General features: G+C 38.0%; 1 protein-coding gene across 1 annotated transcript in view; it reads left to right on the forward strand.

The window, feature by feature from the left end:
- ptprr (protein tyrosine phosphatase receptor type R) overlaps positions 1 to 21,481 on the forward strand; it is a 91,812-nt gene that overhangs the window by 65,191 nt on the left and 5,140 nt on the right. The window contains exons 7-13 of the mRNA XM_088644556.1: positions 4,948 to 5,134; positions 6,455 to 6,539; positions 10,436 to 10,515; positions 12,419 to 12,556; positions 18,128 to 18,238; positions 20,334 to 20,491; positions 21,228 to 21,341. Coding sequence (XP_088500682.1) covers positions 4,948 to 5,134; positions 6,455 to 6,539; positions 10,436 to 10,515; positions 12,419 to 12,556; positions 18,128 to 18,238; positions 20,334 to 20,491; positions 21,228 to 21,341 — 873 coding nt within the window. The remainder of the gene's footprint in view (positions 1 to 4,947; positions 5,135 to 6,454; positions 6,540 to 10,435; positions 10,516 to 12,418; positions 12,557 to 18,127; positions 18,239 to 20,333; positions 20,492 to 21,227; positions 21,342 to 21,481) is intronic.

Consider the following 21,481-nt stretch of genomic DNA (forward strand, 5'->3'; position numbering starts at 1 on the left):
AATCTATCACAGGACTCACATAGACACAGACGCGCACACACTTGGGTCAGTTTTCGCAGAAGCCAGTTAACCTACCAGCATGTGTTTGCAGTGCGGGAGGAAACCAGAGCACCCAGTGCAAACCAACATGAAGACTGGTAGAACATACAGACTCCACACTGATAGCACCCCACTTCAAGAATTAATCCCAGAGCTCCAATGCTGTAAAGCAGCAATGCTTGTTACTGTGCAATCCTAGAATATTACTTGTTATGTATGTGCTATTTAACCTCTTTAAAATAGATACTTAAGTGGCTTTCCAAAGCTGATTGCTGGAGAACACCATTTCATGTCACATGAAGCTGAAAAGCCCACTAGTAAGAGTAAATACTTTAAGTATTGCAAAAAGCCAGTTCGTCTCTCCTCTGCACAGCTTAACACACGGAGACAATAAATCTTATTAGAACTTATTCTTGATGGACAAATTTGTTATGTTGGTCAGTGAAGTTCACAGTGATATCTGCAGCAGAACTCTGTCAAGCATGTGTAGTGGAATCAATAATTAAGAACAAACAAAAGGAAGCCATTTGACCCATCTAGCCCAATAGGTACAGTAGTAAATTTGCTTCCAGCCATTTCTTGCATGAAACCAGGGTACACCTTATTTGTATAAAAAAGCTCCTATTCTTAGTTTTAAATTTACTTCTATGTATTTTCCACTTGATTGATGTATTACGTTTGTGTAATATACAGTATTTGATTATTCTGTATGGCAGGGGTAGGGGGATCAATAACTTATGAAATGGAAATGGATAAACAGCAAAATACAGGAAATTGTTTGTTAAGGTTTAAAAGACCTCAACAAATCACTCCTCTTCTGATTAAAGTGATCTGATGCATAACTAATGCATAACTTACTAAATACCAAATGCCAGTTACAGTCTTCATTGAACATGTCCCTTTATTCAAGGAAGCAGAAGAAGGAACTATATATGGATGATACGCTGCTGTACACAAAAAACACAACAAACATAGTTTTTTAAATGTTTATTGGGTCTTAGTAGTCTCCATTTAAAAATTAACTTTAAATGTAAAATGCCAGTGCTAGTTTATTGCAGTCAAATCCAGACATTGCTCCTAGTATGTTTTGAGACTGTGTTTACCTTCTAACCCCTGCCTTGCATGCTAACAAGCATCTACCCAGGGAATCTACCCAGAGCAAGAAACAGAGTTGTGTAAATAAGCTCTACAAAAAGTCAGTACCAGTGGATTCACTGAACTAGCCCTTATCATTAGCCGAACAGAGGCATTGGCAGTACATTAGAAAGCCTGATTAAAAGGGAAAGGTTGGAATGGCTCTATGTCAGCTGTTTTCTTCCACAGGATGCCGGATAGTTCCTGTCCCCACCAGATACTGATTGCTTAAAGTCTAGTCCAGAAGTGCTTGTCAAGCCTACTTCCTCAACCCTCTCAGACTTGCTGAGCATGAAATGCCTTTGTCACAATGAGTAAAGAACAAGGATTGGAGCGGTTCTCCTAGGAATTCTGATTACTAGTAGCTTTTTATAAACTAAAATAAATGTCTATTTATAGTTCATTTTTAATGTTAATTAAATTAACACGCAACCAATGCTATGCTCACTGCATTTGTGGACTATACATGTTTAGCATATAATAGTGGATAGAACTCTGCAAAATATTAGAAACAATCATTTTTAAAGTCAAAATTCCAGTTTTTCAACTGAGTGAAACATTCAGTCATCACCGAGTAGAGCTGTGAAAACTATGGCTAAATCAATAGTTCCCGTAGATGCTTTTCGGAACTCCATTTTATATGTGTGTTATAGTGATCTTCTTCTAAAATGTAGTCATTTTGTTTTGTTTTAGAACAATTAATCCTGAAAGGCCTGTATCTTGCAGCATGAAAAGTTACCTTTATAGTTTATGACTGGAGAGATAAATAAATTATATCACTGACATGAAACACCTGAGAATGAGTCAAATCAATTGGTGAAGGATGTAGTTACTAGAACACTACATGTTTACTATGTGTGTATAGGTTACTTTGCAATGTTGTGGTCAGATTTTTGAATAATCTGTTCAATGTGAGTTTAAGATTGACCATGCTAAGTGGCAAGCTTTGTATTCTTCTCTCCCAAACTGTATTAATAAAAACCAAAGCTGTTATGATAGTATAATCCAAATCTATTAATTCTTGTTAATAAACCTGTATTCTGGAAAGGCTGGATTGAGGATGAAAAATGTCAAATTTACATAAAGAGCGTAAATTTGATCATGCCATAGGATTTCTGGGAGGTAACTCAACTGCTGTCCAGCAGTTATTTCAGATTACAAAGTTGCCACACATTTCAAGGAACGCAGACTATTTATAATAAAGGCTGCTTCTTCCAATCTGGAAGATTTCATGCACAGTAAATTAACAAACCATACTGAATGGCATTAAGATTAAATCTAGCCTGCAGGAAAATCGTGCTGGAGATGCTTGGCTGAAACAGTACTATAAATATTAGTGGATTCTCTTATCTTAGAGTCACTTTAATTACATTTTATTAAAAACTCTCAGTGATGGATCGCTCCTTAATTACATTATGGATGGCACCTAATACATCAGAGAAAGCCTTAGAAATTATCTTCAACATTAATCTTTCAGTACAGGTAGGAAGAAGGAGAGCCCTCTCTGAGGTACAGTGGTTGGAAATGGCAATAGTTAGAAAAACAGTTGCCTTATGGAGCCCTTCTTGATCTGGGGCATGTTTGACAAAGTAGTGATAGGATAGTAATGGATCATTTTATGTGACCTTCAGTTAAAGTTCCTAAAATGTTGTGTAATTGTATGTATAAAAATCATATGTACTCTATGTATGGGAAAACTATATAGGGTAACAGAAATGCATAATATCATCCATTATGTTATTAAATTTAATTTTCCCAGAGTAGGTTTTTCTCAGTTTTGTTTGCTGCTATCTGCAATAATAAAGTGAGAGCAAAAGAAATCGAAAAGTACTTTATATAATCCTACCATAAAGGTTCTGAGTAAACATGCCAATATTACATCTCGTCACTCCTGATTGTATCTAATGTTTCTAAGACTTTTGCATAGTCTATGATAAATATACTATACTGCCTGATTCAGACATCAAGCGGGTGCCAGATTTTGCAGTTTCAATTTGCAACCAGTAACCAAAAAGCTGCTTATTGTCAGTTTTTTAGAGCTCTTCCAGGACTGGTCCATCCTTAAATATCTTTTCCTAAAAAGTTCTTGTATTACACTTTCGCACTTCACATCTTAAAGCTGTTGATATGCCATGCTGTATGCTTGTGATATACTTCGTTCCACCATTGTTCTCTGTTTGTATTACTGTTGTCTTTTGTGTTTTGTATATTTGTATATAATGATCAGTCGTAGTGTATTGTACGCAGTTAAATGTCTTTAGCAGCAGTTGTCATTTCTCCTCTAACTTGGCTTGGTCTACAAGAGAGGGCCTGATCCTGGAGGTGATATTGATATTCCAATCCCACACTCTCAGCCAGTACTGTTCTTGTACAGCTAATTAATGTCTTCCTTCCACCTGCAGGGCTGTATGTACTTGCAGTTCAGCAGATAGCTGAATGGCAGCCGAGTAACCGACCCCTGGGGAACAGGGAAGAGGCCAAGAGGGGGGAGGAGGGGGGGTGCAAAATGGCTCTCTGGTTTTCACGGTGGAGGTGAAAGGCCAAAAGCTCTCGGAGGATAGTAGAAAAAATGATTCCGGCTTATAAAAGTGAAAGGCAGAGACCTGGAGGGTGTTCCGCTCTAGGAGCTTTCTGAATAAACATTGAAGGGAGTATTTAAAGAACTGATTGGGCCTAAGTAAACAATTGGAAAATCTCTTCTGTGAAGCGGGAATCTCTTTTTCTCATCACGTCCGAGCAGGAGATTAATTTTGTGAAACCTGGAACAGGGCCAGCAAATGATAAATTGAGTTGTTGGGTGAGGGATTCTGCAGTGATGGACAGCTGGCGATTTTTTTTTTGATGGAGTCTGTATTCAGGCGTCATTGTGAAGATTTCTATTTCAGAAATTAAAAAAAGTACCACACAAAAGAGTTCACTTCATTACCAAACTGTAACAGTAAGCGTCTGTACGTAAAAGTGACTTTATCAAACACAATCTAGTTCAGTAATTTATGCTCACACTTATACTCAAATAGCAGTAAATAAGAAAAAATGTTTTCAACTGGTCTATTGTATACTGTCTTGTGAAAAGTGATGTGTTAAAAAAGAAACTGGAATTAAACCATTTAGAAGTGAAAGTGAATGTCATGCTTTTAATGCCAACTGTTTTGTTTGTTTGCTTTTAAAAATGTTAAAAATAACATACTGTATGCGGCAAGATATTGTAATTTAGTTTTCATAATATGTAATTGTATTTAGCCTGAGTAGAAACCATATTTTTTGTTGATGGCTATTTTAGAAAATATATGTACCACATAAGATTGTGCCAAAATGTTTTGAAGTATTAACCTATTTCATTTTGACCTTGCAATTTTCTCTTTTTATGGGAGCGAGCCCTCACAAATATTGCTAATAACCACTTTAGTAAACACATTTTTTTACATGTTCACTTCTGTGGAGTGCATACTTTGCTCAGCGTTCGTATTTCTTAACAAATGGTCAAGGTTTTTTTTAGTATTGCTTTTTTCTAGGAGTTGTGAAGCATTTTAATGTGTTAATATACAATCATCATCTTCAAGGTCCTATTTAATGAGCTGTTAAGACACATTTACCACAAAGTAACACCACTTGTCTACTGTATAAAATCTCTGAATGGATTTTTCCAAAACAGAATTACTGTACTATAGGCCTCTTATGGATCTATTCATCGGAGACTTTTAAAGTAGCTTCAGTGCTGTTTCTCTACACGTTGGACTTTTTCTACTTATTGACTGTATATTGTGTTTCCTGCAGGCGAGGCTCCAATGTGTCTCTGACTCTGGACATGAGCTCCCTGGGGAACGTGGAGCCCCTCAGCAGTGGGCAGACCCCCCGCGAGAGAGTAGCCATGGAGTACTTGCAGACAGCCAGCCGCACCCTGACGAGGAAGCAGCTCCGCGAAGTTGTGGCCAACACACAGATCCTGCACGCCGAGTTTGTGGTAATGTCTGCAGTAACGTGCGGTCACTTCCAAATGATACGAATCCATTCTGTACACCTCAGTTCCCTGCAGTCTTCACATCCCATGCAGCATGTCCTCCATTTTGCAGCCGCAGGTGATTTCGAAAACTAGAACTTGCGTTTGTGCAAACTCATGTGGACTGGGTGTTCTTCTGCTATTAATCACTGCTTCAGCTCAAGCAGGAGGTGTGGAATGGTGGAATGGGCTGAGATGCCCACAAAAATGAAGAATTCCAAGCATTAATTACATGAAGGTAGCAAAAATACATTGAACTTAACTTCAGGAAAATACTGTAGGTGTTTTGTTGAACCATCGTGTACATCTTGTAGACAATGTAGGAAGGCAATAAAAAGGGCAAACTGTTTAAAATGTACAATGTTATGTTAATATTGTACAAGGCACAGCTAAAACTTCATTTAAGGTATTATGGCATATTGGTCACCAAGTACACATGACAAAAAAGATATTGCTGCTCTGGAATCAGTCCAAAGAAGAACAATAAGATTCCAAGACTTAAAGGAAGGTCCTACAATGAAAAGCTTAAGGAACTGAGCTTTTTTAGTCTTGAAAAGCAAAGACTATGAGAGGATCTGATCCAAGATGTGTCCTGGAAAGACTGCAAAAAATACCCAATGGGCAGTGCTACCAACAACATCATCACAGCACTGCCTTGATTCAGGTGCTTAAAACAGTTTATTCCATATGTTTCTAGATAGCTCCTCATTGTGTGAGCCTACTACAGTACATCTTAATGTAGACATGATTGCAGTAAGATTGCCTAGTAAAATAAGATAAGATTTCAAATGTTTTCCAACCATCTTCGTCAGCTTCCTGATGTAATTTTCAAATGATGGTGCTTGTTAATGCCGTCATCACTGCAGTGTGTCAGCAGTGCCCTTTTTCCTTCAAACACATGTAAACATGCCATTCCAGAATAGACTGTCCTTTGATTCAATAGAAAGGTTCTGGAACGGAAGTGTGAGTGTACCTGCAATAGGAGTGCTTACAGTAGTATGTGATGCCCTCTTCAGCAGGTCTTGGATCTGCATTCTCTAGCAGATCCTGGAACTGTTAGCTGTGCAGGTCCTGTCCATCATCAGGCTAAAATATCCCCGAGCGGTGTCCATGCACAGAAGATGAATTTCTGGACCCTTCCAGCCGTGTGTTCATATTAGCTTGCAAGAACACAAAACTTCCAGCTGGGATCAATCATTTATGTGTCGTCTTTTAAATATTTTTTCCCCATTAACTGAAAGAAAGCTGTGTCATTTAAATTAAGGATTTTTGTCTGTGTTGCAGGAAATTCCAATGAATTTTGTGGATCCAAAAGATTTGGATATTCCAAGTCATGGAACTAAAAACAGATACAAAACCATATTGCCAAGTAAGTGCTGTGTTAATGATAGCATGGCAACTTTATTTTACAGTGTTCTCACCCTTAGAAAAACACAGGAATACTGAAAACAAAGTTTCATAAACATCTGAGTTACAGAGTTATGTTTTTTGATGTTTCAGTTTTGTATTTTGTTTAATAGTTTTGTAGTTTAGGCACATGTTCTTAAAGAAAACTCCTACAGTACATCCTGAAACTGAACCTATGCTTATCAGTATTGTCGCAATCAAGTAAATAAAATATACATATGGACATGTGATTCTACAAGGTTTATTGAACTGAAACTTGGCTGGCACTTATGACACCAGTCATGCAGAACAATTTTGGACTTGCTAATAGGACTTTTGATTTTGATTAGCTGTTGGATTCCTTAAACATCTACCGTGTTCATATAAAAATCACCCCTCTTAAGCAATTATTTCGTACAGTCCTTTTTAACATAGCTTTTTTCTTGTAAGCACTGGGGAAGGTAGATAGTCTATTGTTCCACCTTAAATCAGTGACTTCTTTTTCGTTTTTTTACTTAATATTATTTTCATAGTGATGGTCAGTGATGAGACTTAAAGAACATTTCCTTGCAGTACATAATGTACTCCACATTTTGAGACCCCCAAGCAGACGTTTGCTGTTTTTGAAGCAATACATAAGTATTATTTGTCATAGGAGTATATTATTTCTTGGTAAATTTACACCTTTGAAGCAAATTTCCATGGCTTTCAAACTCGCCTGATGACCAGAGTAATTTAATACATTGAACTACCAGTGCACAATGGAGGGAGCGAAAAACAGACAAATCAAAAGATTGACAGCAAGTGTCCTTATAACTTGCAAGGCTGGAGGGGCCAGGAAAAAGGGAAATTCACAAACTTAGTAGACTATGGGGCAGTTTTGGTTAAAATAAATATCCTAAATAGTAGATGAAAGTGGCAGTGAAAGGTCTGTCTTTTCAGACACCATCAATGTGATATCAGATAACAAGAAAAAGTGAGTCATTATAGATATACAGTAACTATGTTTTTACAGTATATGCAGAAACAATTTAGTACAGTATTTTGCCATTGATACGAATTAAGATCATACTACTCTTTAAAAAGTCTCTTCGTAATTTGAAGTGCAATTTAGAGTTGTCTGCTCCGTTAACCTTTCTGGATATCGTCCTAGCTATCAGCGGATGTATTGAAGGATCCCACCTATACTTGGCTCTGGAGTGTCATCTTAGTTTGCCTTTATTTCTTAAGCTCTGGGTTTTCCTGTAAGATGTCATGGGGTGGGGTTTGCGCTGGCAAGGCTAAGGCAAGGTTTTCTCAAATATTCAAATGGAATTCAACAGCCACCAGCAATTGCCACATTTAAAATTGCTCCAATTTGTTAAGACTTCTGGAAAGCAGATCTTAAAAGGTCTACATTGGTCATGTTCTGGGAGCACACTTGCTACCATTTCTGCAGTCACATTTTGGTGTTCCAGCAAGAAATTAGGCAGAGCTTGCACCTTTCCCCTGGCTCTTCATCCATGCAAATATCACTCCTCCACAGATCCAAAAACTTGCAATAACCCAAACAATGCTCCAAAAGATCCAAAACACTCCCCACCTGCCACTACATGAGGACATATTGAATTCCCTAAAAAGATGTTTGCCTTCTAAACAGACAATCTCCAAACACCCTCCCCAACCAGACTTCAATACGGACTCCACCTGGGCTGGGAATAACTAGACTTAAACTAGCACCTCATTACATGCCTTGCCCAACCACTTCTCGGCTTTCACCTCTCAAGAATGGAATGATCCACTCTAAATTGCTTTAGGAATGATCCATATTTTTTCAGCCTCTATAGATGGGGAATTAGTTCAGGCCCTCTGTGTTCCTGTAGGATGGGGCAAACTATTCAGCACATCCTAGAGGACTGCCCAGTCCACAGGCTGGGAGAGGACCACACCCTCAACACAGCTGGACCAGAAGCTTTCACCTCAGGGACATTCGCTAAATAACACTAAAAGTGGACTTTTGTAGTGACTAGACATGACCGTTAATGCCATAGAGCTTAGACCTCCCCTCTGATACAGCAATTGTCATATCTTTCGGCACATCCACATGCTCGGATGTCTGCCAGGGTGCCCTACACAGAATCTTGCCTTATGTCTAAAGAGGACTTCACTCCAGTGCTGGGTAGTCCACCTAAGTTCGATTGGCATGTTACACTGTTGACACAAAAGAGTTATCTTGATAATGTTTTAATAATGTTTACTCAATGTTTTTCTTTATTAATTTTCACCAGGCTTCACGATTAGTAGGCTGATCCACAGGTAACCTACAGTATACACAATGCTAATCTAGCAGGCAAAGTCACGTGAAGTATCAGGATCAGTCATGAATGATCAGCTAAACGAAATAATGCCAGAACATTGAATCAACATCCAAAATCTTTTTTTAAAAAACACATACTTGCTTAAACGGAAAAATGAGTTTATTTTAATGTTAATGATGATGAGTATGATGATCAACATCCTTAGGAAAATCAACAGGCTGGTACTTGGCAGGGGTGTTTGTGAGTATGATGTCAAAAAAGTGAGTAGGATGTCTTATTTGGAGATTTAGAGTTATAATCTGAAATTAATCAAATTGGCTTTTAACAATATCATCTGCTTTTGACATCTCGTTTTAAATCTCCGAAAAATAAATAAAGCAATATGTCCACTAATTCCACTAGTTATGTTGGCTGCAGGAGCAGAGGGTATTCAATAGCATCTCGTGAATGTAGGATATCCATTTTCAGAGAGTATGGTCTTTTTGTCAATTAAGATTATAATCCACTTCTAAAAGCCACTTGTAGTTTGAAATCCATGCATCTCTACATTTCAGCCTGGTGCTTCCCTGAAGCTGGCTAAAAGAACTGACAGTGCCTTGAAGGTCATCTCAGCAAAGGTCAGGCTGCAGGGCTGGGTGTATCTCAAGGTCGCTTCAGCTCTGCTTGGCCAGGGAAATCACTAATTATTGCTGTGCATTGTGAAGGAATGGGAGATTTCCTGTCCTCCTGCTGCAAAGATTGTGAACCAGACCAGATTGCAGGGAACTGAAAGACAAGAAGGAAAAGCTTTATTGCACTCATCACAAGAACAGGCAGTTCAAGGTTAATGTGTGTGAAATGAGGTGTTCTTTCCATTGGCTTAGGAGGGTAAAAAGAATAATAAAATTAGGTACGGTCCAAGCAGGCAGAACAAGCTGTCCTCACTACTTACCCATTTTGAAGAAATTACTTTATTATACTGTATAATCACTTGGAGCTGTTATATCTGAGCGTTATCGCGTTCTTCTTGGCTCATACATTTCTCACATTGCGGAAAAGGAATTCAGTTATCAATAATTGTACAGCATTGTTCCTTCCCTGAATATTACAACAAACTCCAAAGCCTTGCAAATCATTGTTCTTTAAGTACTCTATCTAAACCACTCTGTTGCATAAACAAGAAGTGAAAAGATAAGCAAATGTTAGGTAGGTCTTACATTTTGGTGCTCTTGTTCACACATTAGAGCTAATAATTTTGGCCACACGTTTCTTATTTTTGCAGTTCATCAGTTCACTGTGATCATCGTTTCTCTTGTCTCATGTACACAGAAGGTGGCACGCCATTTCTTCCTTTTGTGGGTGTAGTTTCCTTCTTTAAAACATTTACTGTCTGAGGGAAGTGTAAATAAAGTGGGATTTGAAAGACCAGAACTCTGTAGTAAAAGCAAGGTGATGTTTTGTTTTTCATCTTACACACAAAAACTCAAATTGAGCTATTCTTTTTCTTTCAGTCAATGTTAAGTAAACGTTATTTAGTATTGTTGTAGAATTTCTCAGCTTGTTCAATTGATGTTTAAAAAATGTTATTATTTTATTTTTATAGATCCACATTCTAGAGTATGTCTGAAGACCAAGAACATATATGACCCTCTCAGCAGTTATATAAATGCTAACTACATCAGAGTAAGTCGGTATATTTTTACTACTCTAAAGTGAGTTATTTGCTTCTTAATCTGTTAAGCTTTCTTGATTTGTAATGTTGATTTAAAAAACATTTAAACTGAGTATACAGCCCAAACATTTCTACCCAGATGAAACAGATCAGAGTGTTTGAAATTTTGAGATCCATACATTTGATGTGTTATTTTTCTAACTCAATAAATTTAAAATAGCATTTTTTTTAAATTAAATGTTGTTTCACATTACATAAAAAATATAATGAAATATATCATCTTGTCCTGTCAGAATCTATGGGACCAATAGTACACCTCTGCATAACAAACTCACATCCGTGAGGGATATACTGCACATACAGTAGCTATGGTGATAGGCTTTGCAAGTAAATACAGAGTTGAACAATAAAACATTTCAGTTTAATAATTTTACAGTGTGTTTTTTCCGAGTCATGTACTTATGTGTCATACTCTTCACACACAAAAACCTGAAGGTAATGCTGTCTAGTGTTTTGTGTTTTGTTTTTAATCATGATGGTTAGAGGATGACAGTTATTACAAAAAATTAAATTAGGTCATTTTAATAACCGGCATTTCATAAAACAATCACCATGCTGAAGTTTTATAACAGCCCTAAGTATTTATAGATCTAAGTATGACTAGCGGACGATTTCATTGAACTTGGCAGTTTGAGTGCAGTGTTACTAGTTTTGTAGTTATAATGCTAATTCCAGTATTATAAGAGCTCTGTTCACAGATACAATTGAAAGTATACTGTAGGTAAGGGTTCATTTCATGTGGAAAGGTAAAGAAATGAAACACAATGTTTCAGCTGTGGAGCTGTCTTTATGCATTACAGACTCCAAAACTGAAACATACTGTAGTGTTTCTTTGATTTGCCTTTCAGCATGGAATGAATCTTTGCTTGTTCCTTTACAACCTAGGCGTGTTGAACCTCTTCAATGAAAAGTCATAGACAAAAAATCCTTTTCTAAAGAAGAAAAGCCAAAGTGTCACTGTAGATGTAAAGCCAGGATGCATCTATTTTTATCATCTTAAATTAAGGGGGATTTTTGGAAAAGGGATTATGGTTTCACCATACAAAATGGCGACAACAGAGCAGCATCGCTTTTATTCATTTGTCTTCATTTGTCCTAAAACATCTTGCTACTCACTGAGATCTTGTGAAAACACATTGTGAATTCACATCTGAGATCCCAGCACTCCTCATATCAAGAAATAGTTAATCTTGATCTAAAAGAAATGTCCGATTTCAGATGGATAAAAGTCTTTGGCATGGTCAGTCCTTGGCATGTGCCTCAGCCTTTCAGTCTTGTCTTTTATTTTTGGGAAAAAGGGAGGTAGGATTTAAACTAATAATGTCTAAGTTACATGCTGTATGTAGACAAGCAATATCTCCTACATATAGTACACAAATAGAATTTGTTATTAATAGAATACTAAAATCGCATCACAGAATATGACCAACATTCAGCCTTACAGAGTTTGAAGAATTAAATTAAATGTTTGAAAAGGTTATAATGAGATAGAAGTTGTTCAGAAACAACAGTTCTTGTCAAGCCATTGCAGACATTGTATAATGTTGCTTTTATGAAATGGGACTAAAGTCAAATCCTGCTTTCACTGCTTATATACTGTAACTCAACAACATCATGACATGCTGCAATTAATTTGTATATTCATGACTTTATTAACATCTGTGCTTTTGTATTTTACTAATACTGAACATGGTTAATAAGGGCATCACGTGACTGATGCTGTAATTTCCATTGGAAGCAGGTACAAAAACTGGTGCTCTCCGTTATTTCAGTGCATTTCCAATTGACAGGGCCATTTTGAGCCTGAAATGCAGTTTTAACGTGGTTAAGAAAGCTGAACTGTGCCCCTTGCAGGGCTACCTGGGAGATGAGAAGATGTACATCGCCACTCAGGGCCCCATGATCAACACGGTTAATGACTTCTGGCAGATGGCCTGGCAGGAGGAGTCCCCAGTCATTGTCATGATCACCAAGCTGAAAGAGAAGAATGAGGTGAGGCCTGAGAGATCTAGTGAGAAATTAGCAAACATCCTGAAGAATTTTAAAACATTATTCTTGCCATATGCAATGTATCAAACATATGTTTAATCCCACCAAGCCAGCTGGATGTCTGTAATAGGACGGAGCTTAAGTCAAAACCAAGTCTCTTGCTAGAGCGCAGAAGGACTGTATTCAGACTCCTATGACTCAGCGGTTTCTTATAATGTGGTGGAAACATTTTGCAAATGCATCGTACTCTATCTTGTTAAAGTAAAGGAAATTATCCATTGTATGGTTTTGAAGGAATTTGCTAGGTTGAACCAGAATGAAACACACTATCTTGTTAATTGTCAGGTTTCAGGCTTATTTGTAAAACGTCTTCATTCAATGTGTATAAACCATCTCTGAGTGGCACAAGATAAAATCAGAAGGCAAAAGCACAAACATTATTCCTCATGGATTTTTTTCAAATTTCACAACTAGCTCAGGAGCAGTTCACTCATAAGCTAATACTGTAAATGCACCTTTTGTTACACATTTACTGTACATTTACTGTATTTTAAAACATGTACACACATGTTTTAAAATAATTGTAATATCCTCACAAAAAAAAACATTTGTTTTATCTTAACAGTGTTCATAACTGCATTTTATTACTAACAGTGGAAACAAAAATACATGCCAAGTTATAATTAATATTTTAATTGATATTTAATTAATCTGCATTTGTTTTATTTTTATGTGAAAGGATTTGACAGAGGATAATAGCATTCTATTTCAAAACCCTAATGCTAAAATTCTTGGACTCTCCTTTAACAGTAATTGATTTTAATGTTTATTAGAAACATCTTCTGTAGGCTAGGAAAATGAAATAGTGAACCTGTATAAGATAATGTTTCTAATAAACATAAAAATTTGGCATCCCTGGAAAATTTTGGAGTTTGAACCACAAAACACTTTTTCAACCAAAAGTTTTCTTAATCACACGTTTCAAATCAAGTGTTTCACAAGCAAATTGTTTCACAAATTTATGCAGAAAAACATTTCTGTCCATAAGCTGTCCATAGGATTATGATCCATAGGCTTCCATCTACATTCACAGAAATTAAACCTAAAAAATTGCAGTCTGCCTATATTGCACAGTAAATTTTAGCAATATACTATATATGAATGTAATTTCTAAACAAACATTCATTTGGGAATCTCCCCATGTTAGCCAATTAATATCAATATTATATTGTTATAAATAAATGTTTAAAAATACTTACAGGTAAGTAGGTTCTGAGGCAGGGTTGAATAAAAAACTATTTAAAAAGGATAAATAATAAAACCCCTGGTAGTCAGGTACAGAGCACTGTGTCTTCTTCCTTAATCTTCCATGAATTATCAGATGATAGAGACATTAATGAGTAATATCTTAAAAGAAATGCTCATTACAAACTAATAAGCAGACATAAAGATACTGAAACTACTACTTTCAAATTAGTCCTTATGAAAGGGGTGAGAGCAAGAGTCTATCATCATAAATTCTGTCCTCTTCCAATAGATTTAGCTTTAACCAACTTAACATACACAGAAATGACCATAAATGTTATTTTACATTAGTAAATATAAATGATTTAAACTATATTTTATCCTTATTAGGATTTATTTATTTTATGGCAAGTCTTCCACAGTTGATCCTACCCTAAACTAATGCTAGAAGACAACATTTGGTTGTGTACAAAAATTCATCCAAATAAGAAAGAGAAGCATCTCTGCATTGTAAATTAATAAAAGGAAACTTTCTCAGAGATAACAGAACTATTAATATCCACAAATTCACTACATTCAGTACTTAAAATGTAATACTGTAGCTATTGTAATATACCCAGGAACCAGGTGGCATAGTAGGTATTGAAAACAGGCAAACCAGACACATAAACAAGGTAAAAGGTGTTCTTTTTATATAATGTGAGTAAAAACAAGGAATCAAAACAAAATCTAAGCTCCTCGTTGAGCTCTACCTGCACTTTTTTAATCTAATGTCCTCTCCATAAATAACTGGGAAGTGAATCTGAGAACTGGCTTTAAAACAAAATTCATACATCATACAATTCCAAAACTCTTTTCCAAAATAAACTCACGATACGTGTCCACATACTCGTTGGTTTTTCACTCACTTCCTTACTCCCTTTACTCCCTTTAAGGGGCAGAGGATAAGGGCCAACTGGAAGCCTCTGCTTCCTGGTTTTCACCATCACCCAATCAGTTGTCTTCCTTTGATTGGCCAGGAGACTGAGGACAACCAGTGACTTCCCACACCTTTTTGGGAATGTGGTTACAACAAAAAAAGCCCTCTCGTCCCAACCTACTACCTTCTTACTGTAGAGGAGACCAGAGGCGAAGATGGATTGAAGTAACACTCCTGTTTCTTCTTTTGCTTACCTGCTGAAATCTTCTCTTGAAATACTTTTCTATTCTCTTGCATCTGTGTTTTGTATGTACTGTATATCACATGATTATCAGGATATTTTTTATTTGGGACTAAATCACCCAAAGTTCAGGGGAGGTCACAGACATCAAGAAGAATATAGGCCAGATGAAAAAATAAAGTCCAGTGAAAAACAGTGACTTTTTACTGAAGTGCACTGCCACAGAAAATGGTTTACAGAAGGGAAAAAAGACAAAACAATTAAAAGAACCTGCTGTCCTACCAACTAGTTTAAATACATCAATACCCATCTACTGTATGAATTGGCTTTATCACTCTGTTCTCCTCCCTACTGGCGCACTATGGCTGCCGTCGCATCATCCAGGTGGGGCTGCACATTGGTGGTGGAGGGGAGTCCCCATTACCTGTAAAGAGCTTTGAGTGGAGTGTCCAGAAAAGTGCTATATAAGTGTAAGCAATTATTATTATTATCATCAAAACTACAATAAACCAAGCCATATAATAGTAAAGGTATACTCACTGCAAAGACAAGGAGTGCCAGGTTAAAGGGGAGCTGCAACATCATTTTTATATTTCGGGGTTAGAAAGTATCGGCATTGAAGAGTGCATTTCAAACCAGAAGGAAAGTAAAATGTACACAGTAACATGTAAAACCTTCAATTTACATCACGAAATAGACTAGATTTCCACTTATGCGCAGGGCTATATTCTGTGATTTTGTGAGGCATCAAAATTCCTGGTGATATGAAGCGGCCTTATGACATTGGAAAAAAGCAGGCTTGTGAACACATCTCTTTTAATCCCATCGAAATATTGGTTTTGCCAACAAATACTACTTACTTGCTAACTCTGCCAGCAGCCATATCACCCTGCAACTCACAACTGGCAGCCTACTGAAGCTCAGCAGATGTGAGTGTGGTCAGTACCTGGATGGGAGACCTCCAGGGAAAAAGTAGATTGCTACTGGAAGAGGTATTAGTGGGGCCAGTAGGGGGTGCTCACAGTAGGGTGTGAGTCTTAATACCCTAGTATAGTGATGGGGCATTAGGACTATACTGAATAAAGGTGCAAGCCTTCGGATGAGATGTAAAACTGAGGTTCTGACTTTCTGTGGTCATTAAAAAGGTGGAAGGCAGGGTGTTTCTTGAAAAGAGTAGGGGTGTTACCCCAGTGTCCTGGCCAAATTTTCTGTTGGCCCTTACCAGTCATGGCCTCCTAATAATCCCCATTTCTGCATTGGCTTCATCACTCTGTTCACCTCCCAACTGATAGCTATTATTATTATTATTATTATTATTATTATTGTTATTATTATTATTATTAATCACATTGGAACATTTCTGTGTTGAAATTTCTGCTGCACAACCTGAACGTATTTGCTTGTACTGTACATCTCATTATATTTGTCATTTCATTGACTAGTGAGCAGGAAGGGCTGCGTCACATTGCAACCAGGGGTCTTTCACAAAGGTCACAATTTTGTGCTTAACTCAGAATTTGTAAAATTTTGTCATACTATCAATTCACTTATTTGAATTGTGATTTAATAACTTGTCTGAGAAATTGGTCTGGGAAGTGCAGTTCCCCTTTAAACACCCTGAACTCCACCCTTTAATCTTCTTGATGGACAAGTAAGCCTCCATTTAAGCCAGAGGTAAATCAGGTTCTGTAACCTGACACAAAATGGTGGAAGTAACAGTCAAGGAAAACAAGGTGGGTCCACAATGGTAATAAATACAAAAAAGCAATCAAAACAAATGCTATTAACAATACTTATGTACAGTAATACAAATATAAACACAAAGGGCAAATTTTCTTTGCTCCAAGATGACAAAGGTGATTAAAAGAAAGTACTGTAAATAATGATTGATTTGCACTTAATCTGGGAAAATGTGACTCTTTAAAATACACTAAAACTTCTCATTGGAAATCACCAGCGATCTCCTAATATTGTTTTAAATACAGCCCATTTTGCTTTTCAACATTGATCGAAGGCATTTGACTGTGTTAAGGTACATTATGGGAAGATCTTTTAAATCCACTGGCTCATGTCTCAGTGCACAAACAGTGTTGTCACGGAGACAGTCTTAATGGCAGACCAGCACACTACTCTGACAAGTGCTAGAAAGAACACAGTATTGTTCACCAGGGCACTTTCTCCAGACGTTGGCAGGAGCAGAACGCGGTGGAATTCAGGAGCTAAAAATAGATCACAATGCAATGGAATGGGACAGTCAGATGAACAGAAACTTCAGTTGTCTGGCCAGGCCCAGCTGGTCCAGTATAAAGAATAACGCCCCTGGGATCAGACTGTGGACATCACAGTGGCCTTCTTTATCTGGGCCTGTCAGAAGTGGGCTGAGGTGCTGTTCTTAATTAGCCACTGACGTCTCTTACACACTAACAATGAACTCTGGATAGTCAAGGAGTGGCCCGCTCCTCTGGGGCCTCTGATTTGAGCGTTTGATAACACTGATTTGTTAAACAATGGGTGCCTTTTCCGAGCATTTAAAGATGCTTCGCAGAGTTATTTGTTTTTCTGGCTTCACTTACTGAAAAGCGCTGTTTGAACTACAGTATCTGAGGTAAGTTAGCACAAATTTGCTTCTTAAATAATTGGTTTATTTTTTTCCTACTTTTTCTTAAATCTTTTTTAAAAAGGGGTGTTGGTACACTATACAAGTAAAATGATCTTTATGGGCTGGATGAGGCTTTCATTTCGAGGGATAGTCTCATTTATAGATGTACTGTAGCGTTCTCAAAATGCAGGGAGATGCGTTTTGCTTTGACTGAATTGAATTGCTTATTTTCATACCATCATTTATGAAGTGCGTTCTAAAGCTCAAAGCAGTTTTTGCCTGTACTTGTATGGTCTTGTCGGTTTTTTGGATAGTCAAGCTTTATTTAACCAGATTGATGGTCACATTCTGAAAACACAGAAAAGGAAGGAACACTTTAAGATATTGTGGTAAAGCCTTTTTAGGAAAAAAAAATGCTTCAAATTGGTTCTGGAAAGCACTGTGTTAAAAAATAATGGTAATCCTGCACAAAAGAGTGGGTTTGCCCATGGTACAGTATGATGAGGCCAGGAGCCAGAGCTCGAGGTATGAAAGGCAGAGACGGTAATCTCATTTTCTTTTCTTTCCTAGAAATGTGTGCTCTACTGGCCAGAGAAACGAGGCATATATGGGAAGGTGGAGGTTCTTGTGAATGGTGTCAAGGATTGCGACCATTACACCATCCGCAGCCTGACTCTGAAGGTAACCGCGAGTTCAGTGCCAAGTTTGCTGAGAACTACAGTTAAGATTCGAACATTAAATGGTCACAGCTCAAGCGAAACAAATGCGTGTGGTTGGAACTTTATTCTGGGTGTGCTGGAGACGGTATTAGAGGCAAAAGGAAAGGAAATAAAGAACACTATTGATGCCTATTAATCCAGCTGTTGTTGCTGTCACTACGTTGTGAGGACAGCGATGTTTCCTCGATAGTTAAAAATACAGCTTCTTATCAGATGTTGCCAAACAAGCACAGAAGCTTTGTGTTGTAACAGATGTGTTTAATCCCTACATCATCTTCTCTGACTTTACAACATTATTAAAATATGTGAAATAGAAGGAAATGCTTTAAAAGATTGAATGCACCAAAGAAAAACAAGACTGTCTTGAAGTCACTGCAGACTGAGTGAGCCACAAGTATGCTGTCTAAGGAAAAAAAAGGGACTGAAAGTGTCTGCCGCACATAAATATTTTGCTTGTTGTCTAGCAAAGTAAATTTCTAGAACATACTGCATACTGTCCAGTACATTTTCTTAAATGGCAAGGTACTTGAAATTAGATTGCTTTTTTTTTCTTTGGCTGTTACACATTGTAAATCAGAACTGAGGGCGATGCGGTGGCTCTGCGCCTAAGGATCTGCGCCTGTGGCTGGAAGGTTGCCGGTTCGTATCCTGCGGCTGTCAGAGGAATCCTTCTCCGTTGGGCCCCCGAGCAAGGCCCTTAACCCCAACTGCTTTGGGGGTGCCGTATAAATGGCTGACCCTGCGCTCTGACCCCAAGCTTCTCTCCCTGTCTGTGTGTCTCATGGAGAGCAAGTTGGGGTATGTGAAAAGACAAATTCCTAATACAAGAAATTGTACAGTATACAGTATGGCCTATAAAGTGACCTTAAAAAAGTAGATAGTAAATGTAATGTACTGTAAATAATAATGTAATAGTAGATGTCATGTAGGTGTTTGGAGAACAGCAATGAATGTCAGCTCTGCCTTCTTAACAATGTAAAGTTGCCTTTGTTTTACACAGCACCTATATTCCCTTATTGTTCTCTTTACAATAATATAAGTCTTTTCTCATAAGTGATGGTTTGTTTTGAACAAGGCAATTGCCAGTGTGTTTAAAATATACAGTATGTCCATACCATACAGTATATAGTAATAGAGAGTCTGGTAATTGTGATAATTACTATCATTCTTTAGGACAATGACTTTTGGTGGCAGCTCAGCCAGCACATACAAAATCTACTTTACAAGGCTAGGTGGAAGATTCAGTTCCTCCTAGATCAAACTTATCATATTGTATTTGTTATTTTACTTTCTTATTGAAAGACATACGACTGGGTTGCATTTTGCTATAAGAAAAAATTGTGACAGAGCAGTCATAGATTTCTGCTGTCTTAAAAACACCATAATGATCCTATTCTTTCTATGTGTACTCCTTTGTGTTTGTTTTTCATTATGTTTTTCATTATTTTGTCAAGCTTATTCATAAAAACAAGGGAAGCTCTCATCGTGTTATGCATTCTGTACAAATATGAAACCCACAGTGTTACCAGGTGCTGTAGTCCGGGGTCCTGGCTTTAAATCCTATCTGTGGCACCTTCTATATGGAGTTTGCATGGTCTGTCCATGTGGGTGTTCTTGGTTCTCACTACCTTCCAGAGATATGTTGGCTCGGTTAATCAGTTTCTCTAAATTGAGCCTGCACTCACTTTAAGGGTACATGAGCTGTTTCGTTTGTCTGGCATCTTATCTTTTGCCTAGTGCTTCTGGGATAGGCTGATGGTTGTCATTATCATTACAAGAAATAAGCAGCTTCCTGATGACAAATAAAAGCCTTAAAGCTACACAGCAGTAAACACCTGAGTGTAAAAATGACACTGATATTGTGGTACCATTCATGTTTAGTATATTGGAATGTGCATTTAGGCTGTTTAATGTCTCTTGTTGACCGATGTGTGTGCTCTCTCGAGCTGAAAATCAGAATCTGCTGAGTTTGAGGGAGACTGCCTGCACTCTATGAAATAGCGTTTTATACTCCTCTTCCAAAGGGCTTCCTTTTTTTTTTGCTCTGGTTATGACAGCAAGGAGGCCAGTCTCATAATGTGAAGCACTACTGGTACACGTCCTGGCCAGACCACAAGACCCCCGATAGCACCCAGCCGCTGCTGCAGCTCATGACAGAGGTGGAGGAGGATCGCCGGGTATCGGGCTCCAGGGGACCGGTCATAGTTCACTGCAGGTGGGGACTGGGGAAGTGTTGTAGGCGGCTTGAACTCAAGGGACTGAGAATTTTCCCCATATACTCGTGTTTAAGTTAAAATAAAACATGGCTTATTATAGGGCTGATGAGTTAGTGTTCCCTGTGTAATCCTTAGAATGGAACCGTTCTGAACTTGAAATGTAAAATTGTTGTATATTGTTTGGGTTCTGCACAGCATTGAACCACCTGATATCTGCTTTAAGGGACAGTGTTCAGCTTGGGTTCAGCTGTCCAGGGTGGACATGACTCTTATTTCCGTGACCTTGGTGCTTTATCCCACTTGCTCCTGGTCACCCAGCTGTACCAGCATCCACTGTCAGTAAACAAGCCCCCCCCACCCAGGGAGAATCTTCTGTCTTCTGTTAGCTTAATGCCACAGAATCCAGGTTAAGTTAATCTAAGGCTGGTGAAGAATATAAACAAAATGCTATAGGTGATTACATTTGCCTTTGCACTTCAAAGCGTACTCCTCTCCGGCAATGTGGTCTTCATAATATGTGGCATCACTGCTACACTACGTTCCAAAACAAAAAAAAAACAGCATAGGAATAAGCTGCAAATCATTTAGAGCCTTCACAGATTCACACAATTAGCATTGCTAGAACAATTGGAGCACCACTGTTCATTTCTTAGGCAGAAGGCCTGATAATCGCAGGATGTCCTCTGATTCCAAGTCTAGCCTTTCACCTCTGTTCACACTGCTCTGTGTCTGCAGTGCCGGGATTGGCAGGACTGGGTGTTTCATTGCCACCACGATCGGGTGCCGCCAGCTTCAAGAAGAAGGGGTGGTTGATGTGCTTGGCATTGTGTGCCAGCTTCGGGCTGACAGGTAGGCACAGGGGCTCCGCCATTTTGGATTTTGGGGAAAATACAGTATATTCCACCACAGATGTGATACTGGAATGCCACACTGAAGTTGAGGAGAGATATAAGAAGTACATGGGTACATCGTTTTATTTGTTTTCATGG

The sequence above is a fragment of the Lepisosteus platostomus genome, chromosome 9 (genome assembly GCF_059453375.1).
Source record: "Lepisosteus platostomus isolate fLepPlt1 chromosome 9, fLepPlt1.hap1, whole genome shotgun sequence".
Taxonomy (NCBI): domain Eukaryota; kingdom Metazoa; phylum Chordata; class Actinopteri; order Semionotiformes; family Lepisosteidae; genus Lepisosteus; species Lepisosteus platostomus.